General features: G+C 41.8%; 1 protein-coding gene across 2 annotated transcripts in view; it reads right to left on the reverse strand.

Moving 5' to 3' along the window:
* The window catches only part of LOC110508336 (kinesin-1 heavy chain), a 31327-nt gene extending 29579 nt beyond the window's left edge, over positions 1 to 1748 (reverse strand). The window contains exon 1 of one of the 2 annotated variants that reach the window (XM_036966125.2): positions 1286 to 1748. In XM_036966125.2, coding sequence (XP_036822020.2) covers positions 1286 to 1414 — 129 coding nt within the window. In that variant the 5' untranslated portion in view covers positions 1415 to 1748. The remainder of the gene's footprint in view (positions 1 to 1285) is intronic. The other variant, XM_036966124.2, reaches the window with a different exon arrangement.
* Positions 1749 to 20110: the final 18362 nt, after the last annotated feature.

Consider the following 20110-nt stretch of genomic DNA (forward strand, 5'->3'; position numbering starts at 1 on the left):
AAGTGCAGTTTCTGCTTAGTCCATATTACACACAACAGACCAGCAAATGTTCTTTACATCTTCAACATAGGAATCACTACCAAACCTCTTGTATGATCTCTTATACACAATATTAGGCCCAGCCTTTGGCACTTTGGTTTTGCTAGATATGGCTATTATATTATGATCACGAGTGTGCATCTTGAATGGCACACTATTCCCTATATACAGAACCCCCCATAGGGCCCTGATCAAAAGTAGTGCACTACACAGGGAGCCATTTGAGATGACTAATTAGGCCAAAGAATCTATTTACTAATGGACCAGTGGTGTAACTGTAACCAGATATGTTCAGAGATAACTAATGTAGCCAAGTACAATAACATCATTACGAAATGTATTTGTCTACATCATGTTAGAAACCCATTTTAGGCTACAGACTATGAAATGAATCAATTCTAGCTACAAAACACATGCACTGTCAGTGGTCATAAATGAACGAAATGTATTGCATCTGAATTCTGCTCTTGATACAGTCACAGTGCTGTATTGAGCTGTGTTCTGTATCCCACAGCAGTCTTGTTTGACTAAATTAACTAGGGTCAGGGGGCATCATCATCATAGCTCGCTTGTCAGTGATCTTGTTGATTAAATAGTTAATACTAGTTAGCTAGTGAAACATATTTGCTGCTGGGTGTAGCTAACGTTAGACCAACTAGTTAATTTGCCATTGCCAGTTCTACTGGCCTAACTACTAGATAGCAATTTCAAGCATTGCTATGGTTTGAAAGCTAACGTTAGCTAGTTAGATAAATTAACTCAATACCAGCAGATTTAGGGTGTTACCTCAAAATATGTGCAGTTATTTTGAAGGCAACGTGTTGTTAGCACATAACGTTGGCGCTAGTGTAGTTAGCTGCCGTTAGCAAAGGCATAGCAAGCAGTTGGCTGCCATTGTTGTTGTTTAGTGACAGCTGACTGGCTAGCTAGCCGATACGGCAAGATTAACTAATCACGTCGACTGTAGTCGACTCGCCAAATCAGCGAAATACAGCTAGCTACTTATACACACTTAACTGGCCACCAATTGTTAGCCAAAAATACTGTCCTGATCGGCGATGGTGTGGGTAAGCTAGCCTACAACTAACGTTAGTGCAAAACATAGCTGATGTGGGTGGACAGGTATGTTAGCCAGCTAAGCTAACTAGCTACTGTTCTGACACTGGCCGATCACCAGTGGCGCAGCGCACTGTCGAGGGCACTCGCTTGCAGACAAATAAATAAATAGCTATGGCAACCAACTTACCCCGACGACCACATGGTCTTCCCCTTGAAACTTCGGGATGTATTTGTCCCCTCTGGTCACCTCTGAACTATTCAAGGGCCTGAAACGGCACATCACTTTGATGGTGCACTCCGCCGGTACGTCGGCCATCTTCCACGATTTGCGGATGAAAACTCACAATACAACACAGTAGATCCTCGTTCTAGAGCCGACCGAGCAAGTAAGGGCGGCCCGGCCCCTCGGTCCCAACCTGAGACCAGAATGGGTTCAGATTTTCAACAGTGAATGGCTATTTTCTTCTAGGATTGTGCTAAATCACTTCCTCTCCAATATTGAAGACATGATATCAGTGGATCACAGGCTTGCGCACACTCTCCGTCTGTGTGGGACACACAAAAAATTACGTCCCTCTAAATCAGGGTTCCCCAATACTCGGCATTTTATTTGGGCCCCCGAAGTTTTCTGATCAAAATAAAACAATTACATATTTTTTTCTTGGACATAACACTAAAATCACCAGGAAATGAAGTCAAACTGATTTTCGTTCAGGAAATCTGTTCCCAAGTAATCAAACGCATAAATAGAGACATATGTGATCATATCCCAGGTCAGAAATTATACTGTTTTCGTCAAATGCTGATTGGGAATATTGTGGGCAATTTTCAGTGTACAATTGATTTACAACTACTGTATGTCAGCCCACGGCTGAATGTAATGGGGACCCCTGCCTTAAATCCCCAACACTCCCTCTGAAGTACACTATCCTGATTGGCAAATGTATGTTTCTGCAAGTTTTTACCATTGACCTATATAAATTCATATTATATGGCAATAGTCAACCAATATACTATTTGTTGAGATCAGTTATTACTTAGCTATCACTCTTTCATGAAGCGATAATAAGGCATTTTCTTGATGGCAATACATGGTTATTGATTATTCTATATTCCCTCTGATGATGAACGATGGTAGTCTATGAGTTTAGTTTTCATTAAAAGCAAAGATATGGGATGTAGATACATGACATTATTTTCCACATCTTTCCTTATTGACAGACCCAATAAGTTTTAGCACTGTGTCCTCGTCATCATCCCTGTATAAATGTATTTCAATCTGACTAAACTAAACTTCATGGTGAAGGAAGTGTCTGATGAACACCACCAACAGAGGTGGACATCAGACACTTTGAACAGACTTTGTTGAATTTAGCTCAGACTAAAAGGTCAATAATTTAAAAAATGCTAATTATGAAACGCTTACCTATGTTTGTCCCCTGTTGTTGCGTCTTATCAGGTGAATGATAATGGCAAGTAATCAGCATTTTAACATCAAATCAAATCAAATCAAATTTTAATTGTCACATACACATGGTTAGCAGATGTTAATGCGAGTGTAGCGAAATGCTTGTGCTTCTAGTTCCAACAATGCAGTAATAACCAACAAGTAATCTAACTAACAATTCCAAAACTACTGTCTTATACACAGTGTAAGGGGATAAAGAATATGTACATAAGGATATATGAATGAGTGATGGTACAGAGCAGCATAGGCAAGATACAGTAGATGATATCGAGTACAGTATATACATATGAGAGGAGTATGTAAACAAAGTGGCATAGTTAAAGTGGCTAGTGATACATGTATTACATAAGGATGCAGTCGATGATATAGAGTACAGTATATACGTATGCATGTGAGATGAATAATGTAGGGTAAGTAACATTATATAAGGTAGCATTGTTTAAAGTGGCTAGTGATATATTTACATAATTTCCTATCAATTCCCATTATTAAAGTGGCTGGAGTTGAGTCAGTGTCATTGTCAGTGTGCTGGCAGCAGCCACTCAATGTTAGTGGTGGCTGTTTTGCCCCCAGTGATGCGTTGTGCAGACCTCACTACCATTACTAGATTTTGTAGACAGTTTCATTATTTTGACCTCCCCACATTTCATTGGTGCAGAAAGTGTAAACTCTAACATTTAGCTAGAAAGGTACCGTTATCTTGGCAGCATAGAGAAGATTGTGCTGTTGTAAGCAAATTTTCTGCACTTCTACACATTTTCCATTGAGCTGAGAGAAAAAATACACAGTGTTGAAGCTCATTTCTAGCAATTCTACATAGTTTTGAATGGAGCTCAGAGACAATTTTGCAATTTTAAAGCAAATTTCCTGTATTTTGCCATGGATAATGTTGCTCCTCTGTAATAGTAGAATGCACAAGGTAAAAAATCTCAGTTTTATAGTTCATTATCTTTTCTGCATGCTTTCTATCTGGTTTTGGTACTTTAAGTCGACAAACTGTTTTACCAATGAAAATGACAACTTAGACATCCTGCTTTCAATTAAAATGGTCAAATGAAACCAAAATAGCTGTTTGCACTAGCCTCTTAGCGAAAAGCAATTTCTCAATCAAGAATTTTGCTAGGACTCTGGGAGTGATTTGAGTGAGGATGGGGAAACTGACAATTAGCTGTTATTGAGAGGCTATTGAGAGGCTGGAACTCTTTCTTATTGGTCTATTGACTAATTTACTGAATGGCGATGTCACCAGGGAAGTTCAAAACTCGCTCCCACCAAAATAGTCTGAATAGTCTTCTCAAACAGCTCTTACACATAATTTTCACAGTATTATTCCAGTCTCATAGCGTGGAAATATATTTAAAACACAGGACAGTCACGTTTTTGACTGCACTGGGCCTTTAAAATAGCTCAACTTGGCCACCAAAGGGTTATTTTAAATCTCAAATTTCAAGGTTTACTTTTGTTCTACCTGGTCTGTAAAGTTGTAGTCCCAATATTACATAATTGATGCATCCTTGACTAGGCCAGTGTTTTTTTTAAGGATCTCAGTCTGGCTTTCAACTTACTCTTGAAAGTTGTAATAGTAGAAAGCACAAGGTGAAATTTCGAAATTGGGTAGTGCATCATCACTACTCCTCTTGTCATTGCATAACTTAGGGAGCTATTTATAACTTGTCAGAAAAGTCCAGATCAACTAGCCCATGTCAGCTAACGTCTATGTTTTTTAGCCCATAGATTTTGTAGCAATGTTCGAGTTATTCAAATATCACATGAATACATATTAGTCATGGCAATGTATAGAATTGCAAGAAAATTTGCTTTAAAACTGCTACATTTTCTTTGCACCCCGTTGCCAAAATGTGTAGAATTACAGGAAATAAACTTTAAACCTGCAACATTTTCTCTCAGCCAACAAGAGGGGTGTGAAGAGTTTGTGTATGAATAGTGCTTGTGTCCATAGAAATGGGGGGCACGAGATGTTCCCCAATGCTGGAAGGGGGCCTGAGTGAAAAGGTGTGGGAACCCCAGGACTAGGCTACTAGCTACTAGTTCCTACGTTAGACAAACTAAAAAGGCATGTTTTAGCATACAGTTTATTACGAAATCCCACATTTTTGCTTATTCATTTCACACACTTGCTTTTACGGAAAAAAATATGAATTGCAACATGTACGTTGAAACATACATCATTAAAAAAAGAAGAAGGGCCTTATGGACTTCTGTTATTATGTTATTACCATCACTGCAGGTGGCACAATTCTCTAAAGCGGTTGACATGAGGTTGGCAGGGTACATACATTATTGGTTCGAACCCCCTCTTGAATCATGCGTTTTTGTTAAGGATAAAACTGTTCACTGCTGGTCCTCGATAGCCTGGGTACCAGTCTGTTTAGCTAACATTCCACTCCTTGTACTCTGTGTCCCAAAGAGACTGGCCTTTCGGTAATGGCAACATTATGCAGCTGTATTTTGTGCGTGATCACTGATTGGTTGTTGAACATAACGAATAATTCCATGGCAAAATGTAGAGCTTCAAGCTGTTAGCTAATCAAGTTGAGATATTTTGAGGTAAGATAAGATAAGATATTCTGGGGTTGGAATTGCAGTATGTATTTAGTTAGAGAATTTAGACATGAGCTAGCAACTTTTGACAGACTGGTATCAGTTGGACAAAAAAAATGGTTGCTTAGCAACCAGACTCAAACTTAATCTGTGGAGTGTTCCAATTAAGGCTATCTACTCCGATTTCAGAGCACTCTCGACTGAGTGTGCCAGAGCGCAGAATAACTGATGAATTTACGAACGATCAATACCCGTTGAATATGACCAGTGTCAGTAAACTTTGGCATAAAAATTTTATTTAATTGTTGCAAGCAACACAGTTAGTCACCAGCATTCTGCTAGGATATGAATCCTGAATATGTGGACAACTACAAATACCTTGGTGTCTGGTTAGACTGTAAACTTTCCTTCCAGACTCAAATTAAGCATCTCCAATCCAAAATGTAATCTAGAATCGGCTTCCTATTTCGCAACAAAGACAATCCTTCACTCATGCTGCCAAACATACCCTCGTAAAACTGACTATCCTACCGATCCTAGACTTCGGGGATGTAATTTACAAAATAGCCTCTAACACTCTACTCAGCAAATTGGATGTAGTCTATCACAGTGCCATCAGTTTTGTCACCAAAGCCCCATATACTACCCACCACTGCGACCTGTATGCTCTCGTTGGCTGGCCCTCTCTTCATATTCGTCGCCAAACCCGCTGGCTCCAGGTCATCTATATGTCTTTGCTAGGTAAAGCCCCGCCTTATCTCAGCTCACTGGTCACCATAGCAGCACCCACCCGTAGCACGCACTCCAGCAGGTATATTTCACTGGTCACCCCCAAAGCCAACTTCTCTTTGGCCGCCTTTCTTTCCAGTTCTCTGCTACCAATGACTGGAAAGAACTGCAAAAATCACTGAAGTTGGAGACTTCTCCCTCACTAACTTTAAACATCAGCTGTCAGAGCAGCTTACCGATCATTACACCTGTACATAGCCCATCTGTAAATAGCCCACCCAACTACCTCATCCCCATATTGCTATTTTTTTTATTTCTCCTTTACACCCCAGTATCTCTACTTGCACATTCATCTTCTGCACATCTATCACTTCAGTGTTTAATTGCTAAATTGTAATTATTTTTACCTCCCTAATCTTACTACATTTGAACACACTGTATATAGATTTTTCTATTGTGTTATTGACTGTACGTTTGTTTATACCATGTGTAACTCTGTGTTGTTTGTGTCACACTGCTTTGCTCTATCTTGGCCAGGTTGCAGTTGTAAATGAGAACTTGTTCTCGACTGGCCTACTTGGTTAAATAAAGGTGAAATAAAAAAAATAAAAAAACAGGGCGAGTAAAATGGTCAGAGTGAGGTGTTCTCTCATTTGTGTCTGGAGGTAGCTAGCAAGCTAGCCAACGTTAACCAGTTAGCTTGGGTGCTTGACTGCCATTGTGAGTTCAGAACGCTCGGAACAACCCTACTCCACCAAACGCTCTGAATTTAGGAATGGACAATCTGACAACTCTGACAAGCTCTGAATTAACGAACGGCCGGAGCGCACTCTGAGCACACTCTGGCACTCCAGATTGAATTTACGAACAAGCCCTAAGTGATTATGCCAGAGAAGCCCGTGTTTGGAGGATATTGGTACTGGTGTTGTTATTTTCGTCGAGGTCCAGCAAACTGTGCCAATATATCCTCCGAACACCGGCTTCGCGGGCATTATCACTTTTTTACAACGGGTAACCAACATGTTCAAATAATGATTGACATATTTTCATTAAAAAACGTTATTTTGATGGATTTATTCATACTATTTAATCCTTCCACAAGATATAGTCCCGACACAAATCTAGGGTTCCTACCCAAGCCGGCTGGTCATTCGTTCTATCCGTTCTGGTATCTATGGACGCGACACAGTCATTCACTCTAAATGTTCCATTTATCACATTTCAGGTAAGACCCAAATGCAGACTGTGTCAAAGTAACAATGTTTATTACAGCAACAGGGGCAGGCAAATGACAGGTCAAGGCAGGCAGGGGTCGATAATCCAGAGTAGTGGGGCAAAGGTATAGGACGGCTGGCAGGCTCAGGTCAGGCAGAGGTCAGTAAACTAGAGTAGTGGGGCAAAGGTACAGGACTTCAGGCAGGCTCAGGGTCAGGGTGGGCAGAAAATGTCAAAACCGGGAAACTAGAAGACAGGGACTATATCAAAGACAGGAGCAAAGGAAAACCGTTGGTAGGTTTGAACGAACAAAGCAAACGGGCACAGACAGACAGAAAACACAGGTATAAATACCCAGGGGATAATGGGGCAGATGGGCAACACCTGGAGGGGGTGGAGACAAGCACAAGGACAGGTGAAACAGATCAGGGAATGACAGTACCCCTCCTTTAGGGATGCCACCTGGCGTCCCACCTGGGTGCATACCTGGTTGAGTGGGGTGCCAGCGTTGGAACTCAGATGAGGCCTGGGTCCAGGATGTCCCTACTGGGGACCCAGCACCTCCCCCCGAGCCATAACCCTCCCAGTCAACCAGCTACTGGAATCCCCTGCCCCGAGATCGAACCTTCAGGAGACGTCTCACCTTGTACGCCGGTTGGCCGTTGATGAGATGGGGAGAGGGCTGGGCTTTGAAATAGGAGACAAAGGGCTGTGAGACATGGTTTTAATTCTAGACACAGAGCAGGAAAGGGAGGAAGTATACGTGGTAACATAGGATGAACAGCAGAGGGGCTAATGATCTTGGAGTGGGGGGGAAAGGTCTCGGCTTCCGGGGGTGTAGCCATGGGGCTATAGTGGAGTGCCAATGCATCTGGCGTGACCTTCTTGGACACCGGTCGGTGCTGCAGAGGCGAAGTGGCCCGGGCCTTACTGAACCCCTCCCGGAGGTCCCGGTACTCCGCGGGGCTGGCGGAGAGGTCCGGGGCAATTTCCAAGCCCCCAGGAAGACGCCCCAGGGCAGGCAGAGCTGACTTCAGACAATGAGTGTGGCAGAATGGCCTCCAGCCCACAATGGCAATAGTAGACCAGTCAATAGAGGGATTGTTTTGCTGGAGCCAAGAGAATCCCAATTCCACAGGAACCTGCGGAGACTCAATTAGCAGGAATTGGATCATCTCGCTGTGGTTCCCCGACACTCGTAGGTTGATAGGGGTGGTATGGTGGGTGACCCGGCCTATAGAGCGCCCGTCCAGCGCGCTAACATCCAGGGAATGGAGAGGGGTTGAGTGGGGATACCCAGCTCGGACTCCAGGGTAACGTCCATAAGACGAGTCGATAATTATCTAGAGAGACTTGGACTGGTCACCCCACAGCAGGGTGGTATGGAGAGGAGGGCGATTAAGGGGAGAAGCAACATTATCCTTAAGACCCACCAGAACACTCATTCCTACAAATAAGCTAGGTCTCTTGAAGGGACAGGTAGACACAAAATGACTGGCAGTACCGCAATACTGACAACTCTGGGTGTCAAGTCTGCATACGCGTTCGGATGGAGACAGCTTAGCCCTGCCAATCTGCATCGGCACGGGATGAAGTGAATCGGCAGCCTTCGGAGGCTCTTGGAGGAACTCCGGTAACCTCAGATCCTCTCGGGGAGGTAGACGCCGGAGACTTCCGGAGTTCATCAGATGCAAGGTGGGATCCTTGATTGAGCGATTGGGACCGCAATCAGACTTCTTCCCCCTCCTATGTTCCTGTAGCCGACCGTCGATCCAGATGGTCAAAGCAATGAGCGAGTCGAGATCCATCTGTAGTTCCCGGGCTGCAAGCTCGTGCTTTCCTTCCTCCGATTATCCGCACAGGAACGTGTCGAACAGCATTTCCGGATTCCAGGCATCCTCTGCTGCTAGCGTGTGGAAATCCACTGCGTAGTCTGCCACACTGAGGGAGTCCTGCCGAAGCTGGAGTAACTTCTGGGCAGCCTCTCTCCCAGATACCGGAGCCTCAAACTTTTTCACCTCTGCCACGAATCCCTCCAGACTGAAGCATACCCAAACAGCCGTAGCCCAGGCGAGGGCCCTCCTGGACATCAGCGTGATGAGGTACGCTATCTTAGTTGACAACCCATGGAATTGCTCCCGCAAATCGTCCAATGCTAGGGCATGATGTTTGGAAACGGCCTGGAACCCTTCCATAAGACTACAAAGCAACTCCTCGTGCCTACCAATGGTGGCTCCTTGGGATGAGATAGCATTGCAGAGCTGGTCCAAGTCTGCTTGGTCAGTCATGACCAGTTTGTACTATCACGTTTCAGGTAAGACCCAAATGCAGACTGTGTCGAAGTAAGAATGTTTATTACAGCAACAGTGACAGGCAAACGACAGGTCAAGGCAGGCAGGGGTCGAAAATCCAGAGTAGTGGGGCAAAGGTACAGGACTTCAGGCAGGGTCAGGGTGGGCATAAAAGGTAAAAACCGGGATACTAGAAAACAGGGACTATAGCAAAGACAGCAAGGGAAAACCGCTGGTAGGTTTGAATGAACAAAACGAAATGACACAGACAGACAGAAAACACAGGTATAAACACCCAGGGGATAATGTGGAAGATGGGCGACACCTGGAGGGGGTGGAGACAAGCCCAAGCACAAGGACAGGTGAAACAGATCAGGGCATCACCATTGCCATACTGGCTGGCAACGCTCTTGTCCCTTGCATGCTAGCTAGCCAACTACAGCTAACTTACATTCACGTAAAAAGTGCAGCCAGAATAACAGAAAAGTAGCTGCATTTACCTTTGTTTAAGCTGTTTTCTAGTGACATCTATTTATTTGGATAATGAGGCACGCTTTCACCTGGCATAGAAAATGTGCTCACTTGTCAGTCCACTGTTCTTCAGAGGTGCAAGCCAACAACACAGCTAACACAATCACTTCAAACTGAAGCTGGAAAGACTGCAAACTAGCTACACTTGGTTTTGTTTTGTCTTTTTCCAATTGACATTTCTTTGTATATATCCATAAAAATGATGCAAGCTGATTCATGATTTCGACGGGCTGAGAAACACTGCCTGCCTGCCCGCCTGTCTCTGTCTCTTCCCGACTCCTGACTAGGGAACAGCTGTAGATCAAATTTGAATATTTGTCACGCCCTGACCTTAGAGCTTTTTATGTCTGTAATTTGGTTTGGTCAGGGTGTGATTTGGGGTGGGCATTCTATGTTCCTTTTTCTATGATTTTCTATGATCTATGATCCCTTTCCAGTACAAGACACACTGACGTCACACACAGATGTGAGCGACTCTTTGCTGCAGTAAGAAAGCCATCACCATCTATCCTTTTGGATGCAGCAGTTGTTAGCTAGATTGTGAATGCTTATTGACATAGGCTGGCAGCCATTTTTAATAAGTATTTTTGAAGTATAATGCAGTTGATTTGCGATGTTGACAAAGACATAGTATGCAGGACATTCATACGAGCCATGAAATCCAATTACAATCCAAAAGTAGTGTGAAATGCACTCATAAGCAACATGTAAATAGAGGTGTTTTTGCTGGCGTTCTATAAGAACTCCCCCTTGTTCTGCCACCAATTTGCACGCATAACCCTCGTGCAGCAATGCTTGCAAACACAGAAAGGGGTCTCTATTGGAGGATTGATGTGAGGGTTATCAAATTAGGATCAAATCCTATGTTCTCATCGACCTCCTTAATGATAGAAGGTACACTACCGTTCAAAAGTTTGAGTTCACGTAGAAAACACCAGTCTCAATGTCAACAGTGAAGAGGCGACTCCAGGATGCTGGCCTTCTAGGCAGAGTTGCAAATAAAAAGCCATATCTCAGAATGGTCAATAAAAATAAAATATTAAGAAGGGCAAAAGAACACAGACACTGGACAGAGGAACTGCCTAGAAGTCCAGCATCCCGGAGTCGCCTCTTCACTGTTGACGTTCAGACTGGTGTTTAGCGGGTACTATTTAATGAAGCTGCCAGTTGAGGACTTGTGAGGTGTCTGCTTCTCAAACTAGACATTCTAATGTACTTGTCCTCTTGCTCAGTTGTGCACTGGGGCCTCCCACTCCTCTTTCTAGTCTGGTTAGAGACACTTTGCGCTGTTCTGTGAAGGGATTAGTACACAACGTTGTACGAGATCTTCATTTTCTTGGCAATTTCTCACGTGTAATAGCCTTCACTTCTCAGAAAAAGAATAGACTGACGCATTTTAGAAGAAAGTTTTGTTTCTGGCCATTTTGATCCTTTACTCGAACCCACACATTTTGACGCTGCCTGTTTGGCCCTGTCCGTGGGTATCATCGGATGGGGCCGCAGTGTCTCCTGACCCCTCCTGTCTTAGCCTCCAGTATTTATGCTGCAGTAGTTTATGTGTCGGGGGGCTAGGGTCAGTCTGTTATATCTGGAGTATTTCTCCTGTCTTATCCGGTGTGAACTTAAGTGTGCTCTCTCTAATTCTCTCTTTCTTTCTCTCTCTCGGAGGACCTTAGCCCTAGGACCATTCCTCAGGACTACCTGGCATGATGACTCCTTGCTGTCCCCAGTCCACCTGGCCGTGCTGCTGCTCCAGTTTCAACTGTTCTGCTTGCGGCTTTGGAACCCTGACCTGTTCACCGGACGTGCTACCTGTCCCAGACCTGCTGTTTTCAACTCTCTAGAGACAGCAGGAGCGGTAGAGATACTCTCAATGACCGGCTATGAAAAGCCAAATTACATGCTGACTTGTTGCACCCTCAACAACTACTGTGATTATTATTATTTGACCATGCTAGTCATTTATGAACATTTGAACTTCTTGGCCATGTTCTGTTGTAATCTCCACCCGGCACAGCCAGAAGAGGACTGGCCACCCCTCATAGCCTGGTTCCTCTCTAGGTTTCTTCCTAGGTTCTGGCCTTTCTAGGGAGTTTTTCCTAGTGCTTCTACACCTGCATTGCTTGCTGTTTGGGGTTTTAGGCACAACTTCCTACTATTGAGTCGTCGTGGAATGGACTCTACAAGGTGTCGAAAGCGTTCCACAGGGATACTGGCCAATGTTGACTCCAATGCTTCCCACAGTTGTGTCAAGTTGGCTGGATGACCTTTGGGTGGTGGACCATTCTTGATACACATGGGTAACTGTTGAGCGTGAAAAACCCAGCAGCATTGCAGTTCTTGACTCAAATCTGTGCGCCTGGGACCTACCTTGTTCAAACGCACTTACGTTTTTTTGTCTTGCCCATTCACCCTCTGATTGACACACATACACAATCCATGTCTCAATTGTCTCAAGGCTTCAATATCCTTCTTTAACCTGTCTCCTCCTCCTCCTTCATCTACACTGATTGAAGTGGATTTAACAAGTGACATCACCTGGTCAGTCTGTCATGGAAAGAGCAGGTGTTCTTAATGTTTTGCATACTCAGTGTATGGAGTCCCACAGTGGAGGTGTCAATACCCTAGCGGTCAAACAGGGAAATGGTTTCAATCGTTTTTCCACCATTCATTTTTCCCATAGGGGATTTTAGAAACACTTAAAAGAAGGCCTGTTTTTCATGTAGGCTTACTCTGGCATGACATTTTGATAACCATGTCAATCTTTCACGGACAAGGTTACTTTTTCCCTGTTTGACCGTTAGATTTTATGGGTATTATGACTCGTACTGTGGTACTCTATAAACTTGATTATTAGCAGTGTAGTTGTCTACAAGGCAGAAGAAAGATGCAGCTCATTATGTGTTGGCTACACTTTCCTTCGCAATACATTACCCACTGGGCAAAACTGGTTGAATCAACGTTGTTTCCACGTCATTTCAACAAAAAATTGAATGACATTCGATGACATCGAATCAACGTGGAAAACTGATTCGATTTGCAAAAAGTCATCAACATAAAGGAATTTCGTATTTTTTTCAACCAACTTTGAACCTAAATGGTGAAATATTTAGTTGATTTCAAGTTGAATTCACGTTAGTTGACAACTCAACCAATTGTTAATCAAAACTAAACAATGAACTGGTGTCTGTTCCCAGTTAGGTGTAGGCCTAACTAGAATAAATGTAATTCTACATTTCAAAGGAAAAACATTGGCCGTGTTTGAGAGGATCAAAACCGCAATGTGGTACATTTTAGGTACATTTTGACTGACTGACCGATCTAATAACCAGTCGTTATTTATTATGCAATTAGTAGATCAATCAGTCAGTCGGCAGTCGTTTTGATGCTCTCAAACACGGCCAATATCTCACCTGGAATTCGAACTTGCCACAAACGGGAAAATTACTTGGAGTCAGGCTGGCTACACTGTGTGCTATTAGTCACATTTGGTGGGTGTTTTAAGAACTTTTATGGTGCCGTTTGCTTATGTTAAGGACACTCTCATGGAAAGTGTTCCATTAAGTCCAACTACATCAACATTTGTAATTGGCTGATGCAGAATTTGTTACCGGACAAAATCACTGCCACCTGGTCAGGTTAGCATAGGGCTAATTGTGCCCTCTGGGTTATGTTAACAGCTAACATGTAGTGTTTTATCCCCTGTAACAATGTCAACGATTTTAATTGGCTAAAGCGCATTTTGAGACAGAAAAAGTTTAAACTTTTTCTAATATTATAAGTCTGCATCCATGAGTTTGTGCGTGCATGAGTTGGTTTTGGGTTTGCTTGTGACAACAGTGACATCAGATGGTCAATTTAGCAAATTAGAGAAACGTACTAGAAAATGCTTCATCGTACCAGAGAATACTTCTCAATAGAATCTAGTAGTAGGCTTATTTAAAATGTATAAAACAGCAGAGGCAAGTGAATACCAACGACATTTAAGATAATAAATTATTACACCATCTATAGAAAAAAAGCTAAAATATATCAGGTCACTCATATGTCAAGAAATCCATACAAAATAGCCACATCACAAGTAGACTCATTCCCCTAAAATACGCAATAATGAATTATACATACACTTGCGACTTTTCAATAAAAGCATTTCTGCAGCCTCATCCAAAACCGCCACAGGATGGCAGACTTACACCTCATTTTAGATTGTGTTCTGGGCAGCTTTGGACCTTTTCTTGAAGTTCTGAGTCATTAGATTATGGTCCTTTAAATTCCTTTCATTATCTCTCCTCATTGTAAAACTTTTAAACTTGAATGATAGAGTTTTGATGACATGTTTGACCTGTCTTTAAGTTTTGATCTGATATTGAGTAGTACAGATAAAAGTATGCACCTGTACCTCTCTATATTTAATCACAGATGAACATTTTTTGGAGATAAAACTCAAACAGGGTGATTGAGAATATGCTGTAATGTGAGTTTGGTTTGGTGACAACCAGGAAAACTGTGTTGGAGCAATCCCAACATACTTCATACCTTTATAATAGTTGTCCAATGGCAAAGGAGTATGACAGTATTGCTTTATATTCTGCAATGTACTGCATGGATGTTTCCAAAAGAACCAATGAATTGTAGTCCAGATCTATAATTGGTTGCCTTTTTGATAGCCGTTTTGGAAGACTGTGTGTTTGTTTGTGTCATACAGTAACGCATTTACTCGGATATCCCTTTCTGTATTACAATAATATATTTTTGTTATAGCTCTAGTTATGGTTACTATTATTGATGAAATATGAAATACAGATTGAATGTACACTATTTATACATTTGTGTGTGTTGTTGGCCTTGTGTGGGTTATTGATATCATGGGCTGTTTGCAAGTGTCACCTTCCTTCTAAAAAAGCATCTTCACCCGGCACAGCCAGAAGAGAACTGGCCACCCCTCATAGCCTGGTTACTCTCTAGGTTTCTTCCTAGGTTTTGGCCTTTCTAGGGAGGTTCTCCTAGCCACTGTGCTTCTACACCTACATTGCTTGCTGTTTGGGGTTTTAGGCTGGGTTTCTGTACAGCACTTTGTGACATCAGCTGATGTAAAAAAGGGCTTTAAAAATACATTTGATTGATATATTTCTAATTTGACCTTGGAAAATTATCATGAAAATCTAAGTTTGTGATTGGTTTAAAACAATGCCCAAATTTGTATGTGCTCATTCCGTATGTGTCATTCATAGTTGCTGTGAGGATTATTGTGATTCTTGTGAATGCGGATATGCCTTTTGAATGAGAATGATCTTGTAACCGTGTCTGTGCGTGTACTGTATGTACACCTGTACATTCCATCACAGACACAGAGTGACTAACACGCCGGCTTGATTAGAATCATGTCTCGAAGTGAGCGTTTCTATGGCAATGAAAGCCAGGAGGAAGAGTGTGTGTGTGTGTGTGTGTGTGTTTGGTGTGTGTGTCAGTTGTGAAGATGACTGTGTGATGCATGATGAATTGACGTGGACGGAACAAACCGTTCCAGGTTTTCTCATTGCATATTCCGTCCACTCCCCTACAACCTCATATCACTCATCTCATACAACTCTCAGTCATTCATATCAGCTCGAGTAAACAAAAGCCTTCCATTCTAACGCACAGGAAGTCAATTCCCATGATCCCTGCAGACTAGGATGAAATTACATTGTAATTCCATTCTATCAAGGGCTAAATCAATACCCTTGCTGCATGAATATCAGGATAATTCCAATACATTCATATGCAAACAAACGTGCGAGACCCCAAGCTACGAGGGTGTCTCAGGGGAAGTTGGAATATTCCCCAATATTTGTTACTATAAAGCAGGCCGTGACGTAACCCCACTCTAAAATATGTAAAACACATTTCCAATTCACACATGTGTATTAATACACACTTGTACATGTGTGGAATAGGACAGATAGAAGCACCCACCAAATGATTATTATTTCCATTATTACCATTTCACCCTCCAATACACCACTGAGTCAAGGACAACCTTAAGATTCCCGCCCTCCCTTAACGCCCTTAATGCTTTCCTTCCTTTATTCATCTCCTTATCTCCTTCCCTTAGACAGTTCCAATTATTGTACATATCAGGGAAGGAAAAGGAGAGTGGGCGGAAGACTTGGAGCAGAAGCCATTGTAGAGTACTACTGAGAGATAGGTAGTCATCATCAATGGCTGCTCCCCTGGCTGTCCCTCCTTCAGACCTACTGGCGCTTGAGTCTGACTTCCTCCCAGCAGTAACACATTCTGTATTGGCCCACTGACCCTCTGACGCAGGTCAGGCAAAACCAAATGGAAACCACCACCAGCAGGACACACATACACTTGGTGTGCGTGCGTGTGTGTGTGTGTGTGTACCAGGGGTTGGAACTGGTTCAGGGAACAGAACCGAAAAATAACAAAATCATTTGAGGAACAGATTCAGAAAGTGCAAAAGGGATTTTTATCTATTCTGGAACAAAACCATTATTTTAAAAGCGGTTAATAAAGTTATTTTACATTACGTGCATTTTTCATCCCCAGTCCGACAAAGAAACACCACAAAGCACCTATGCAAAGCCCTCCCTCTGTCACTCAGAAACTTATTCCAGTGTCTGCCTGCCAGCTGAAAAATGTTGCCAGTGTGAGTGCCTGTGTAGGCTACCTGCACCTCAAAGCATAGTCTACAGTAGTCTACTGACTTTACAAGCGTGATTCAAAAATTAGGGACAGGTATTTTTAATTAGAGAAGAATGGATTAACTTTTTCAATGCTAGTTAAGGATACAATAGTTATCACGTTGGATTTATTAACTACAAAAATATAAAACATGTTTTTCTTTTAATTCTGGTGCTGCTCTGCACACACACTCTTGTTAGCTAGCTAGCTTGCTAGCTCTAGTCCAACTTTAAGAAGTAAAGAAATTCCACAAATTAACTTTTAACAAGGCACACCTGTTAATTGAAATCCGTTCCAGGTGATTACCCCAGGAAGCATGTTGAGAGAATGCCAAAAGTGTGCAAAGCTGTCATCAAGGCAACGGGTGGCTACTTTGAAGAATTGAAAACCTTTTTGGATACCATATGATTCCATGTGTTATTTCATAGTTTTTGTGTCTTCACGATTATTCTACCATGCAGGAAAAATTAAGAAAAACAATTGAATGACTAGGTGTGTCCAAACTTTTGACTGGTACTGTATATCGTTCATTTCTGTTCCCTTTTAAACCTCGAAAATCGACATGATTTTACATTTAGAGCTAAATGAAATTACTTGCGGATATCAGTGCGGATAGAGCATCTTGCAATGGAGCGGGCAAGCTATAGTTGTTTACATGCATTGGACAAACAAGTGTAGGGCGTGAGTTGTGACTGAAATTTTGCAGGTTGCAAGAGACCGAGAGAGGTTGGAGGAGAAGTCTTGGCTTGAAGCCCTGGACATCTTGTTATGACATACATTATTTGAATTAGGCCCACAGAATTATACCTATAGAGGAGTGAGTGGCTTCTATGAAGGAACTTTCAAAATCTTTGTAATTTTAGGCAAAAATGGAGGGAAAAAAAGGGTCTGATCCTTTAAAGGTTAAAACTTCTTATGGCTTGAATCCCACTAACGGGATCGATATGACAACAGCCAGTGAAAGTGCAGGGCGCCAGATTCAAAACAACAGAAATCTCATCATTAATATTCCTCAAACATACAAGTATTTTACATCATTTTAAAGATACACTTCTTGTTAATCCAGTCACAGTGTATGATTTCAAAAAGGCTTTGTGACGAAAGCACACCAAACGATTATGTTAGGTCTGCACCTAGTCACAGACAAACAAAGCCATTTTTCCAGCCAAAGAGAGGAGTCACAAAAAGCAGAAATAAAGATAAAATGAATCACTAACCTTTGATGATCTTCATCAGATGACACTCATAGGACTTCAAGTTACACAATACATGTATGTTTTGTTCAATAAAGTTCATATTTATATACAAAAATCTGAGTTTACATTGACGCGTTATGTTTAGTAGTTCCAAAACATCCGGTGATTTTGCAGAGAGCCACATCAATTTACAGAAATACTCATAATAAACATTGATAAAATGGAATTATAGATACACGTCTCCTTAACTTTTTCGAGATAGGGGGCGCTCTTTTAATTTTTGGATAAAAAACGTTCCCGTTTTAAACAAGATATTTTGTCACAAAAAGAAGCTCGACTATGCATGTAATTGACAGCTTTGGAAAGAAAAAACTATGACGTTTCCAAAACCGCAAAGATATTATCTGTGAGTGCCCCAGAACTAATGCTACAGGCGAAACCAAGATGAAGTTTCATACAGGAAATGCCCCAGATTCTGAAGGCGCTGTGTTCCAATGTCTCCTTATATGGCTGTGAATGCGGCAGGAATGAGCCTGCCCTTTCTGTCGTTTCTCCAAGGTGTCACAGTGTACGCAGCATTGTGACGTATTTGTAGGCATATCATTGGAAGATTGACCATAAGAGACTACATTTACCAGGTGTCCGCCCGGTGTCCTGTGTCGAAATTATTGCGTAATCTCTAGGTCCATGCGCGTTCCATTTCTTCAGAAGAGAAAGTCAACTGCCACGAAGGATTTATCATCAATAGATATGTGAAAAACACCTTGAGGATTGATTCTAAACATCGTTTGCCATGTTTCTGTCGATATTATGGAGTTAATTTGGAAAAAAGTTCGCGTTTTAATGACTTTATTTATTTTTTTCTTTTTTTTCTTCCCCAAACGTGATGAAGAAAACGGAGCGATTTGTCAACACAAATAATATTTTTGTAAAAACTGAACATTTGCTATCTAACTGAGAGTCTCCTCATTGAAAACATCTGAAGTTCTTCAAAGGTAAATTATTTTATTTGAATGCTTTTCTGGTTTTTGTGAAAATGTTGCATGCTGAATGCCAGGGATAATCCTATGCTAGGCTATCAATACTGTTACACAAATGCTTGTTTAGCTATGGTTCAAAAGCACATTTTGAAAATCTTAGATGACAGTGTTGTTAACAAAAGGCTACGCTTGAGAGCAAATAGATTTATTTCATTTCATTTGCGATTTTCATGAATAGTTCATGTTGCATTAAGCTAATGAGCTTGCGGATAGATTTACACAATCCTGGATGCAGGTTTTTTTCGTAGCTAAATATGACGCAGAAAACGGAGCGATTTGTCCTAAACAAATAATCTTTCAGGAAAAACTGAACATTTACTATCTAACTGAGAGTCTCCTCATTGAAAACATCCGAAGTTCTTCAAAGGTAAACGATTTTATTTGAATGCTTTTCTGGTTTTTGTGAAAATGTTGCCTGCTGAATGCTAACGCTAAATGCTACGCTAAATGCTACGCTAGCTATCAATACTGTTACACAAATGCTTGTTTTGCTATGGTTGAGAAGCATATTTGGAAAATCTGAGATGACAGTGTTGTTAACAAAAGGCTAAGCTTGAGAGCTAGCATATTGATTTCATTTCATTTGCGATTTTCATGAATAGTTAACGTTGCATTATGGTAATGGGCTTGAGGCTGTAGTCACGATCCCGGATCCGGGATGGCTCGACGCAAGAAGTTATTAATGCAACCGCTGTGTCAGATTTCAAAAAAGCTTTTCCGAAAAAGCACACCATGCAATAATCCACCATGTTCTGGAGTCAACAGAAGTCAGAAATAACATTATAAATATTCACTTACCTTTGATGATCTTCATTAGAATGCACTCCCAGGAATCCCAGTTCCACAATAAATGTTTGATTTGTTCGATAAAGTCCATAATTTATGTCCAAATACCTCCTTTTTGTTTGCGCATTTAGCCCAGTTATCCAAATTCATGACGCACAGGCCAGACGAAAAGTCCAAAAGTCCCATTACAGTCCGTAGAAACATGTCAAATGAAGTATAGAATAAATCTTTGATTTTTTTAAACATAAATCTTCAATAATGTTCCAACCGGAGAATTCCTTTATCTGTAGAATTGCCATGGAACGCAAGCTAACTCTCACGTGAACACACGTGATCAGCTCATGCCACTCTGGCAGACCTCTGACTCATTCAGCTCCCATTCCCCCCTCGTTCATAGTAGAAGCATCAAACAAGGTTCAAAAACCAGTTGACATCTAGTGGAAACCTTAGGAAGTGGAATATGACCCCATAGACACTGTATATCCGATAGGCAATGAGTTGAAAAAC

This window comes from Oncorhynchus mykiss, chromosome 28 (assembly GCF_057628025.1).
Source record: "Oncorhynchus mykiss isolate SJ-2025 chromosome 28, ASM5762802v1, whole genome shotgun sequence".
Classification (NCBI taxonomy): Eukaryota; Metazoa; Chordata; class Actinopteri; order Salmoniformes; family Salmonidae; genus Oncorhynchus; species Oncorhynchus mykiss.